Source organism: Pavona decussata, unplaced genomic scaffold, assembly GCF_977016875.1.
Source record: "Pavona decussata unplaced genomic scaffold, jaPavDecu1.1 SCAFFOLD_238, whole genome shotgun sequence".
Taxonomy (NCBI): Eukaryota; Metazoa; Cnidaria; class Anthozoa; order Scleractinia; family Agariciidae; genus Pavona; species Pavona decussata.
The window spans coordinates 96,558-108,206 of NW_028145643.1; the positions used below are offsets into that span (position 1 = coordinate 96,558).

The following is an 11,649-nucleotide window of genomic DNA, read 5'->3' on the forward strand; positions in this document are numbered from 1 at the left end:
AATATCGACTGAAAATCCTGTATTTCTCTGGCAAGCATTTAGCGTTTGAAAAAAAAATTAAAGTTGTCCGTTGGCCGATGCTACGGAGAATCTCAACTCGGCTGGTCTGGTGAAGACAGTATCCGATCCGAATTTAATATTTATGGAGAGTAAATTTTCACTCGATGATTCCAAACCTCCTGTGATATCTGCACGATGAAAAAAATACCAACGTTATTTGCTAAAGAATTTCACGTTATAAGGTGCTGGCTGACGCCAGCCTTAAACAGCTATTTTCAAAAGTCGAAAAAAAGAAAACAATTAATTTCGTGGTTGTTTCAGGGCATAAAATGTACTATCGTTGACCTGAAAGGGAAACAAGGGTCTAGAAAAATTTCACCTTAAATGAAAGTCCATGTTCCCAGGATTTGAAAACTGGTTTTCGTTTGGTTAAGCGCCTTCCTGAATTTTTGCTAGAGGTCTTTGAGATCGCGCATAATTGCCGCGTTAGAGAGCATACGGCCGCCATCTTGGAAGTTGAAAACGACAGCGAGGCTATGACGTAGCATTAGACAAGACATGTTTCGTAATCTGTCTGACCTTTGTGGAAAGTCGCATTGGTGAATAAGGATTTCTCTAAGGAAGAAAAAACATGGTTCATTGTCTTGCTGTTGGCTGTAACAACACCTATAAAAACACCAAAACGGTATCCTTCTACAAGCTACCTGACGATGAAGGACTTAGAAAACTGTGGCTCGCTAAAATAAAGCGCGAGGATAAATTACCGAAGCCCGAGAACTGCTTTGTCTGTTCCGACCATTTCACCCCAGATGACTTCACGCGAGATCTTAAGGTACGTATTGTGTTTAGCGCCTTTCTAAAAGATATGCTTACTACAGTAATTCGGCTCCCATCTTTTTCACTTTATTACAGTATATATTAAAGTGTATTGTTTGGATATGGGAAGACCTGCTCTAAAATTAATTCCATCGTATAGTATTATGCGCGAATTTCATGTGACCATAGGTGGCAAGATTTGGTCACGAAAGAAAACATATGGCTGGTATTTTGTCGGAATATTGAGAAAGTAATTTTCTTCATCAGCCCTTTTTGATTTCTTACAAGGAAGAACTATTAAGCGATTTTTTTCCTACGTTTTCCAGGATATGTAACATTAAATTTAATTCCGCGCTTGTTTCTTACCTTTATACAGGCAGAGCTTCTTGGAAGAAAGGGGAGAAAAAGGAAACCACCATTGAAGGATGAAGCTATCCCTTCCGTATTTTGCCACGCTCCAGCGGAGAAAAAGGTCCGACAAACAAGTATTGATCGAGCAAACCGTCAAAGTAAACGAGAGGTGAGTTGGAAATATACTGAGCTATTCTCTGGGCAACCTGTATGACACCGGAAATGAGAATGATATATTTTACTTTGAATTTATGTCTCTGTAGATGATTAGCTCGCTACTTGAAGAAGGAGAAGACACCACTTCAGTGGTGCCAACCGTTGCAGAATTACCAGAACCAATAATTCTCGATGAAGACACAACACCCACATCCCCATTATCCACTGGTAACGCAACCCTGACGTCGTCTTCAATATCCCATACAGTGCTAGCTGAAAATGTAAATACAGTTCAACATGACCATGACGGGAAGGAATTTATTTCTTGTGGAACTCAATGGCTCGCTGCTGATACGGGAGATGCTTTACTTCTTAAGGACCACACGTATTGTTGTGTACCACCGTGGAACCCGCAACCTATACCGTTTCCTCTTAGCACCCAACCACTTACCTCAACACCAAAGAAATCGCCGTCCAGCCCACTACCTCCGTTTTTCGACCTCGACGATGATATCACCGACATTACACTGTCGTCTGTTGATGATGACGGCAACGACAGCTCTTTCCAAGTGAGCTTCGAAGAACTGGACGACAGCATTGAAAGTGATGCCGAAAATCCAGTAGATTCAATGGGCAAGTACGAAAACATGTGTTCAGTTCCCAAATACATTGTATTTGAGGATGAACTCCTTAAATTATTCAAGCTTTGTGCTATCTGCGGAGAAGGTGTGTTGGAGAAAGGCCTAGTTAAAAGGGGTTCTGCCTTGAAAGTAACAACTTTGTGTAAGAATTCACACACACACGAGTGGAATTCACAGCCTCAAGTTAAAAGAGCGGCCGCGGGCAACCTCTTGCTTTCAGGCGCTATTTTATTCACAGGAAATACGTTTTCTCGCGCATCAGAGATGGCCTCGATCGTCAATCTTGCATTTCCCGGTGACTCGGACCATCTCCAGAATCAAAACAAGCACCTATTTCCCGTTATAAATGAGCCTTGGCAGCAAGAAAAGGCTTCAGTCCTCACTGATCTTTTGGACAGAGAGTCAGTAACTCTCCTGGGTGATGGGCGGTGCGATTCACCAGGATACAGTGGAAAATATGGGACCTATACACTGATGGACGAAGAAACTAAAAAAAATGTCGATTTCGAGGTTTCCCATGTGAAGCAAACAACAAGTTCCCAGGCAATGGAGAAACGAGGATTTCAACTATGCCTTGACCGCGCATTAAACAGCGGAATTCCAGTAAATGTTGTGGGTACCGATCGCCATATTGGAATCAAAGCTCTTATGAAACAGGAGTACAAAGATCGAGGTGTAGAGCACCAGGTTGATGTTTGGCACCTTTGTAAAAACATTAAGTCTAAGCTGGCAGCAAAGGCGAAGAAAAAGGAATGCAAGGACCTTGCACCTTGGATTAAATCGATCACAAATCACCTTTGGTGGTCATCTATGACTCGTGAAGGAAACCCTCAGCTACTGAAAGAGAAGTGGACCAGCATCTTGCATCATGTGGTTGACAAGCATGAATGGGACTCAGCAGTCATCTACAATCGTTGTCCACATGATCCCATTCCTTCAACTGCCCGCCGCAAAACGAAGTGGCTGAAAGAGGGTTCCCCAGCACATGAAGCATTGAAGCAGGTTGTACTGGATAAGAGGCTACTAAACGACTTGCAGCTTCTTTCCAAGTTCATTCACACGGGAGCCCTTGAAGTTCACCACTCTCTCTACAACAAGTACCTTCCGGAGAGGCAGCATTTTGGTTTCAAGGCAATGGTAGCACGGTCGCAACTGGCTGCTTTGGACCACAATTCAGGCGCAGGTCGGAAGCAAGCAGCGTCATCAAGTGGGGATAAACAATATCGGTACGTGTTTCCAAAGGGGATGAAAGACTGGGTGGTCAAGCCCGTCTTTGAAAAGAAGACCAAGCCACACGTGGCTGAAATGCTTTCTGCTGTGTTGGAGTCAAGGGCCACAGGTGAAGAACCAGAGCCAGTTGCAGTGCCTGACCTACCGAAGAATATCGCTCCGGTACCCCGTCCACCCAAAGAGGAGCTGCAAGCACGCCACGCATCAAGATTTGGGAAAACAATTTAAGTCTTCGTGTCAAAGGACATCAGCTCGGCTTTCAAATTAGGAAAATTTGTTTCACGTTTTGATTTCCCCGGGACCAACGTAGCGGTTGCTTATAAACAGTGATTTGTAAAACCATTTACAGGGAGCAGCTCTTACGATACAAAATTAACGGCCTTTTTATGAACTCTAGACGATAAAAGATATCTTATGTATTAATTTCATAAGGTCTCTTCCGGTTCGTGCTTAGGCTTTTTCGTTTATTTCTTTAAGAAAGACACACAATACTAAGACAATGTTTAGTGATTTTCTTTTATTATCCCGGCCACGATTCGTTGCCCTCGGCATCCTTAAAGCCTGTATAGTTGCCACTTTCTTCTGGGTATTCATTGCGGATTGCCGAGACAACACAAGAAGGAATCACGCGTCTATTCCCCTTTCCAAGTCTGTTGTATGTCCACCACGTGAACTGTCTGTATGCGGCCAACCTTATGCTCCTGTAAATAGTAATAATAAAATTACAAATTGATATTCCTAAAAGAGTATAAGCCTTGAAGAATCAGAAGTATATATCTTTCAACCCCAATAACTCGCATGTACCAGTATAAATAAAACCATCGCATGGTTGGAATTATGCTTCTTCATTATATTTTTTCCCGCAGAGTAATTGACCTCTGACGCCCGGGGTGGTAGGGTCGCAAAGTTTATGGCTCTTATGATGTTAATTTCTCGTGATTGTAAATATTTAGTCTGGCAATGTACTAATTGGGTATTTCTTAGCGGGACAAAGAGTATTGCGTCCATCAAACTTACTAAACAAGGCCAGGTTTCGTCAGTATCAATAAATGCAACAAAGTACAACAGATAAACATTCGGCCAGCAAAACATACGATTTCCGGTGGCAAAGTCCAGACTGTGTTTAAAATATTATAATCTGTGCATAGCCACCCTCTCCAAGGAAATATATACCGTTCACAAAATCGAGTGAGGCATATCTATAAAGCCGAAAAGAGCAATGGTGTAGTTAAATAGAAAATTATTTACGAACATCACATTTGACGTTTACTGAACACGAAAACTATTTTTGTAAACACTTACGCATTTCGTGGGGGATGTTCTAGTGGATCACTGCGCACTTGATGAAGGCCGACAAGAGCCGTCCTTAAAACATCAACAAGCAAACAGACAGGTCTAAAGGACTGGTGCTCTGTTATACATCTATGCAGTGTTCCTGGAAATAATGGAAGCAATTATTCCACCACTAGTAATTGGATTCTAATTCTTGTAATTCGCCTGTGCGCGGAGAATGCAAAGTAGTCCGATGTCTCTGTTATTGGAAAGGTTCATTTCCTACCTTCGAGGTCCAATCGGTCACCCAAAACATCCATCTCCTGGCAGCAAATACTTTCGATTTCTGTGGACATAACCTGGCAATTGCTGCATATACACCACTCCCGATGGCCAAGGCGCGATCGAATGGTCCGTTCTATTTCGGTTTCCTCTGTTTCGGGTTGATTTTCTGTGATGCTCATGTCCAGTTCTTCTTCTGAAGAAGAGCCGTGTTGTGGCTCAAACATAAACGGGCGTATAGCACCATCTGAAGTGATATTTATCTCAAGAACTGAATCGCTGTCACTTTCTATATCACTGTTTATATCTATCCCCGCCATCTTTCAATCCTTGTCTAACGTGACGTCATAACCTCGTTTCCGTTTCACAAACAAAAATGGCTGCTCGCGAGACAAAAATGTCAATTTTCTGTCCCAGATTTATCGAGTAACATATTGGTAACAGTGCAAATCAATGCTATTCTCTGTTAGTACATTGCATGAGGTTTCGTCTTAGGTAAAATTTTTCTAGACCCTTGTTTCCGTTTAATATGTTCTGTGACATGTTGAAATACCCACCTGATCAATTACTGAAGGTCTACTGGTTTTTGTTTTCGCTTTACGGGAGTTTCAGCCAGAAAAGACTGAAAAGAATAAATTCTTGTAGAATCGAATGAGGTATGATCAAAAGACCGAGGAATACTGATGCGGCTAGGGCGATGTTATTAATCCTTAATCCACTACGTGTTGTTTGATCAAAATTATCTTTACATGTTACGAACAAGTTGGATTGTTTCAAAGCCGGAAGATGACTTTTTTTTTTCTAAGAATACCAAGAATAACAAAAGATGCTAGCGAAGGGAAAGATCGGCGAATTGTTCGGATCCTTGAGCGGAAAATTTAACTTCCATAATGTCAAGAAACGAATTTTTATTCTATTAAGTTAAGTTTTGCTAATACACAAATGATATATACAAGCCACTAGAAAAGTCAACGATCAAAATTAAAAAACGACGTTTCGGCGTCTTCATGACACCACTATCAATTTGAATTGTCAGAAGTAACCGAGAAAATTAGAATAAGAAAAGCATTGTCATTGTAAATAAGTAAGGAAGTAAGTTAATAAGGAAGTAAGGAAGTATTTATTGTATATGACTGCACGAAGTCTCGTATGAATGCAAATGTGCACTTATTACACTTTATTACAAATTTATATAACTAGTTTGAGATAATACTGAGTTACAACAGAAAAAATGAAGAGCTAAGAAAAATAAAAACAGAAATTTAGTGAATTATTTCCTACAAAGAAAGCGCTTACACTCGTCTAAAGATGATAATGTTATAGAGTCAAGTTTTTCTTTAGAGTTTAAAACGAATCAGATCATATTCTTATCGTAACCGGCAGATCATTCCACTGCTTGGCAGCAATATAAGGAAACGAGTACAGCAGGTTTGTTGAAGTAGGTCTTGGAAGGAAAAACCGTTATTAAAGCCATGAAAATTGTAGTCACTGCTTCGCAAGATGAGCATGTCGCGAATATATTTAGGTGCCTGACCGTGAGTGAGTACAATCGCTTCAATGTTCAATGCGCCGATGTTCAAGTGTTTTGTCGCGTTTTGGCGATTTTGAGCAATTCCTCATAAGGAGTGATTTGGAAAGATTAAATGGAGTCCTCAGAGCAAAAGCGTTTGTTAACTCAAGATTTTCAGATGGGCCTTTGATGAGACCTAAGAAGAATAGCCAGGTCTGAGGTAAAATAAAATTAGGCCTTGTTGTTAAGTTTCTTCCACAAATAGTTTGGCGCGAATCAAGAGCCACTTTATAGTTGGACATTCAGGCAGAGTCCTTTTTCTCTAATGTAGACCATTTCGTACAAAAAACAATCAAACTTGTGTTTTGCATTTTTAAGTTCAAACAATTGTTTGTCAAAGTCTCTTGGAATGCCAGGATGATCATCCTTAACTGAATTGCTTGCCGATTGAAGATGAAAAATGTTTGTTCTTCCACGATTTGGTCAGTGCCCGTTTTGTGTATATACACCGCATCACACAGGCTACATTGAAATTTGTACACTACACGGTCTTATTTTTGCACTTTCAGCCCTCTCGCGGGAATATAATTTCGCGTCAGATTAATGCGAATTTGGAGTCAGACTTTAATGCTGGGAACACATTATCGCGGATTTCATGTACTGTACTTGTATAAAACAACAAGGGAATGCCATGTTTTCGTTGTTTATTTTCCTAATTTGCCGAGTCGTCGATTACGGTACAATTCAAAGCGGATACGGCTACCTCGAACTGTTCTACACAATTTTCAACATGTCATTTGCCCTCAAGAATGGTGTCCCCTCGGACGACTCATTTTTATAAACCGAACGGTTGCCATCCGTGTACCGTAGTCATTCATTGTTTGTTCTGTTGATTTTAGAAGCAAATTTACCCAGAGACAGCAGAGACTCTCCAGTACAACTGCAAAGAATACAAGTCGTTGTCGTTATATTGCTTGGAGCCAATTTAATTGAAATTCAGTAATGTAAATAACAGGAGTAGATTTTCGCTGATTTTCTTTCTTTTTTTTTTTTTTTTGTTTTGGCGGGAGTACGAGATCTAATTTTCGCGGGTCGATGGAAAATCCGCAAAAATTTCACGCCCCGCACACGTAACAAAAACGGGTTGAATAGTGGTGCGGGTCTTCTGGTCTTAGTTTAAATGAATTGCTTGCCTCGACAATGTCAGTAAATTGCTGGTCTTTGAAAGGCGAGACAACACTAATCGGGCTTCCTTTGCTAGAATAGGGCAATGGTTGCTCATCACATGGCTTTAAATCAATAAATTCCTTCATGGTAACGTTTATTAGTTAATAACTCTTTCACCCGATCACACTCTTCGGAAAAATAAGACCAACCCGAAGATAAATTAAACAATAAGCACGGTCAAGGCAAGGGCATGGTTTTAAATAAGCTCAGTTTGAAACGCATCATATATATGTCAACATGGCTTTGGAAGCGCAGCAAAGGGCCCGTGTTCGTAGGTTTTAGGTGTAATTTCAATGCGGGGAACATTGTTTAGAAGCTGCATTCCAAGGAAAGGAAGCATTTTTTTACTTTTAGTTCCATGCGCGAACTTAACTGAAGTGTATGGCTGAGTTGAGAGTCTGCAGAAAATTAGCTGTGAGAGATGATTTGCGGCATCACAGGGAGTGTGTCATCGATATACCTCTTGTAGAAGGATGACGCTCGAGAGTTTCCTCAATGGAACACATATATTAGCTTCAATGGAACACATATATTATCTTTTAGTATACATGTATACCACACAAGTGAATAGTACTTTTCGCGCGCGCTGAACAAGACGAGTCTCACAAAAAAAAATTGAAGAAATGACACTGTAGGAGCTAAACAGGTGTCTCTAAAAGTTTTATTTGTTCGCAAGAAAGCGAGATGGAATTTCCTACAATAAGAAATCGCTTACCACGTGGCGCGCGAGATTTTAAAATTTCATACCATTTGTCGGTATATTGACAGAAATAAAATAATTTTTTGGTCCGCTAGTTATTCAGCTTGTGTGGTATATACTAAAACAATTATTCACCTCAGTGTCAGTGAAAGCGATGGATATTTACCTCGCCGCTTCGCGGCTCGGTAGATAGCCATCACTATTCACCTCCACTTTGATGAATAATTGTTAAATAGTGGCCCAAGTGGGGAGCCCATAGCGACGCCATCGGTTTGCTCGTATAACAACTAGCTGCCCAGGCTAAGAACATCAACACGGTCAGCTCTGGTGAGGTTCAAGTAGTGCGTTACATTGAGCCAGTTGTCCTTGAAAGCTTTATCGGCAAGTATCTGAATGATGTATTTGAACAATCTAGAGGCACGTTAGTAAACAAGCCAGGATACGTCACAAGATCAAAGGATATTGTTGATTTGTAGCTGGTGAACTTCATCAAGCCACGACATAGAACTAATTTTTTGCACTTAAAAACTGTAAAAAACAAGTTTGATTGTCTTTTGTACGGAATGCACTACCGTGATAAAATAAATAAGACGCTACCTGAATATGAATATGCAAAGTGACTCGATTCGCGCCAAGCTGCGTTTGTGTGATAATGACAATGCTTTTCTTACGCTAATTTACTCCGTTTTTTTCTGTCAATTTCTCGGAGTATAATTTACATTTCAGTTTGATAATGGTGTCATTAGGACGCCGAAATGTCGTCTACTATTAAAAGGTCTTCCAATCAGATTTCCACAGAAATGAACCATTGGGTGCTACTGTTTGTCAACTGGTCCTGTTAGTCTTGTGTTGAACTGGGACTGTGATGGTTTCAGTTAAACACAAGAGACGCTACACAGTCTAGCTCAGTCAATCGTTTAGCGGTGGAAGGTTCAATTTTTATTATCTACTACCATTTGAATTAAAAATGGATCACACTAGTGTAAATAATTTACACAGTATACTCACTGCTGTGTCATTATTTTTAAACGGGAGCCATAATCCTAGATTATGGCTTCTGTTTTTAAATTAAAACCCGGAAAAGAGTCCATATCGACATGACCCCGGAGGGAGGGGGGAAAGGTAATTTCTCGGGATTTTTTTTTTTTTGGGGGGGGGGGGGGTGTTCATTTGTGGCTCGGCTTTCCAAATCCTAATCCTATTTCAGACCAGCAGTATGTAATTTTCCGGCACCCTATTTCAGACCTGGTTTCTGGAATCTTTACCCATTTCTGTAAAATCCAAACCCATTTTCACACTTTCAGACCAAAATTGTTAAACAGTATATAAACTATTTTCAGACCGAATTAAAACGGCTCAAAAATCAAACCCTTTGGGGACGCACATAACTATATAGCTTATAAAGGAGGAACTTTCCCCCTCCCCCCCCCCCCCCCCCCTTCGCGATCTACAAGTTGAGTGCGTGGCATTTTGTCCCTCGTCTTATCTCCAAAATGAAGACATCCCCCCATCCCTTCCCCCTTGGCATTTTTGGCAAGACTGATTCCTGGTCTTGCTTTGACAAACGTTTAAAGAACAAAATGTTTAGTAGACTGTTTTGAACTACATGAGGCAGTGAACACTTAAGCCACCTTAATTTTCGCTAAGAAAATCAAACTTTTTATTTCAGGACTGGTGCCCAATGTAGATTAAATTGTAGCACGATCTTCCATCAGTTTGTCAAATCCTATTTGAGCTTTAAACGTCAGATAATACAACAGACAGAAGTCAATGCTTTAAACTTTTTTATTGATATCCCTTCACCATACAGCACTATTCAGCAAAGTACGTTTAATGAATTTAGCGTTTCCATTTGTTCAGTTGAATATCTTTATTTCCGATAAAAAAGCCGGAATTTAACTCTTTAGCCCTTCACCAGTTTAACTGAAAAATATTTCTTCTGCTGTCTGCAGTGTTTAGAAACGTCTTTGCTGGTGCTTGCTTGTTTGCAGACAATTTATCCTTGTCCTCTACATTTCAGGCTGAATTTGCAGATTTCAAACTTCCAGCGCCGATCCCTTGAAGTAACAAAATGAAAGAAACCTTTGGTTAAAAATCTTATTTAACTTTCGGTAAACTGTTATATTAAAGTTTCCGTTTTGACTCTATTTTGACAAAGAAAAGGGGTATGAAATTTGAAATGACTGCCCACTTGCAGTTGTGGCTGGCCACTTTGACCTTGGATTGAATTTTTTTGACACTTGGGTGAAGACTGCTCTAAATTCTAGATGAACAAGCAAAAACAAAATTTGAAAGGTTTTGATACTGCTTTGCTGGTTCCACTTTTATTCGAGTCATTCAGGAAGTCCCTTTTTTATCTCACTGCTTGTTGCTAATCATAGTTGCGTAGGAAAGAGAATACCATGAAGATCATTTCCTTTTTTAATACCTACTGTAAATTAACTTCTGAAAATGCCGGTAGCAAAGATAAAGCGTTGCATTGCGTTGTGGTACGTTGTGTTGCGATGCATTGTGTCACGGTTGTATTGTGTCGTGCTGTTGTGTTGTGTTGTACTGTGATGACATGGTTCAGTGCGTTGTATCATGTTATTGAGTTGTATTATATTGTAGGTACAAATTGACCGATACTTACTCGTGACGGTTGTCATGGTAACTGTGCACTCCAGCAAGGTAGTATCCACGAGGCACAGTGTACCTCACATCCTGGTCCCAGTTGTTTTGGTAAGGAGTGATCTTACAGCTGTGTTGAATGTAAGAACGCCTACGGCAACAGCGAAAGGCAAACCTTGAAAAAAAAAAAAGAGAAAAAAAAAACATATAAAATTATAAAATATCCCAGTGACAAAGCAAGAGCCTTATGGCCTTAAATCAAATAAATGTTACTGGACAGTTTTTTTCTATTGCATGCTTATTTGCAGTTTAAGGTGGCTAAAAGTGCAACTTCGTAAGGGGGTTGATTCCTTGTAATTTCATTCCTTCCGCCCGATAAAGTTGAGAGTGATCAAAATGATTATCAGAAACAGTCTAATAAAGGCTCGGATAGGAAGTGTGCAAACAAAACTAAAATTGTTTCTAGAATCGGTATATTCGAAAATTTTGTTGCCAAGTACTACCTGCGATCATTGAAACCGCTTCTGAACTTGCTTGCTACTCCCGTGATAAAACCATTTTTGTGGCATCTGAACGTCAATGGTTGATCATAATCGTTCAGGTAAATCCGGCTCCATCTGCAGTTCCGGCTCTCGCGGTAAACCATCGGCGCTCTTCCGCATCGAAAGTAGTGGATACGGTCTTGTTTGCAATTCCGGTGTTCACTGCGCCAGTAGTTCAGGGAAAAGATGATGGATTTCTTCAAGACAATGTTCTAACTCGTTGTTTCAGACAAGGAACTAATATGAACATAACTTCTTTTGAAAGTTTAATTTCCTCTTTGATATTTGTTTATTGCTGAGCAAATCGCCGTT

The 11,649-nt window shown here is 40.2% G+C and overlaps 2 protein-coding genes and 1 long non-coding RNA gene across 3 annotated transcripts; 1 reads left to right on the plus strand and 2 right to left on the minus strand.

Annotated features, from left to right (window-relative positions):
• Positions 1 to 332: 332 nt before the first annotated feature.
• LOC146457591 (uncharacterized) lies at positions 333 to 3,436 on the plus strand. Its single transcript, XM_085091713.1, has 3 exons — positions 333 to 832; positions 1,193 to 1,336; positions 1,431 to 3,436. The coding sequence occupies exons 1-3, from the start codon at positions 632 to 634 to the stop codon at positions 3,420 to 3,422; spliced, it is 2,337 nt and encodes a 778-aa protein (XP_084947839.1). The 5' UTR covers positions 333 to 631; the 3' UTR covers positions 3,423 to 3,436.
• Positions 3,369 to 5,281, minus strand: LOC146457592 (uncharacterized). The gene is made up of 2 exons (XR_014858426.1): positions 4,497 to 5,281; positions 3,369 to 3,895 (listed from the first exon to the last, which is right to left on the minus strand). It is a non-coding gene; the product is annotated as an uncharacterized LOC146457592 (long non-coding RNA).
• Positions 5,282 to 9,952: 4,671 nt separating this feature from the next.
• On the minus strand, positions 9,953 to 11,532 carry LOC146457593 (hemagglutinin/amebocyte aggregation factor-like). The gene is made up of 3 exons (XM_085091693.1): positions 11,299 to 11,532; positions 10,818 to 10,970; positions 9,953 to 10,242 (listed from the first exon to the last, which is right to left on the minus strand). The coding sequence occupies exons 1-3, from the start codon at positions 11,439 to 11,441 to the stop codon at positions 10,182 to 10,184; spliced, it is 357 nt and encodes a 118-aa protein (XP_084947819.1). The 5' UTR covers positions 11,442 to 11,532; the 3' UTR covers positions 9,953 to 10,181.
• Between the last annotated feature and the right edge of the window lie 117 nt (positions 11,533 to 11,649).

Excerpts from the sequence above, each read along its gene's own strand:
- LOC146457593 (XM_085091693.1), bottom strand. The coding sequence starts at position 11,441 with ATGGTTTACCGCGAGAGCCGGAACTGCAGATGGAGCCGGATTTACCTG. Across the intron at positions 10,971-11,298 it reads AGCGGTTTCAATGATCGCAG|GTTTGCCTTTCGCTGTTGCC; the intron begins GTAGTACTTGGC and ends TTTTTTTTCAAG. Across the intron at positions 10,243-10,817 it reads TACCATGACAACCGTCACGA|GGATCGGCGCTGGAAGTTTG; the intron begins GTAAGTATCGGT and ends TGTTACTTCAAG.
- LOC146457591 (XM_085091713.1), top strand. The coding sequence starts at position 632 with ATGGTTCATTGTCTTGCTGTTGGCTGTAACAACACCTATAAAAACACC. Across the intron at positions 833-1,192 it reads ACTTCACGCGAGATCTTAAG|GCAGAGCTTCTTGGAAGAAA; the intron begins GTACGTATTGTG and ends ACCTTTATACAG. Across the intron at positions 1,337-1,430 it reads ACCGTCAAAGTAAACGAGAG|ATGATTAGCTCGCTACTTGA; the intron begins GTGAGTTGGAAA and ends ATGTCTCTGTAG.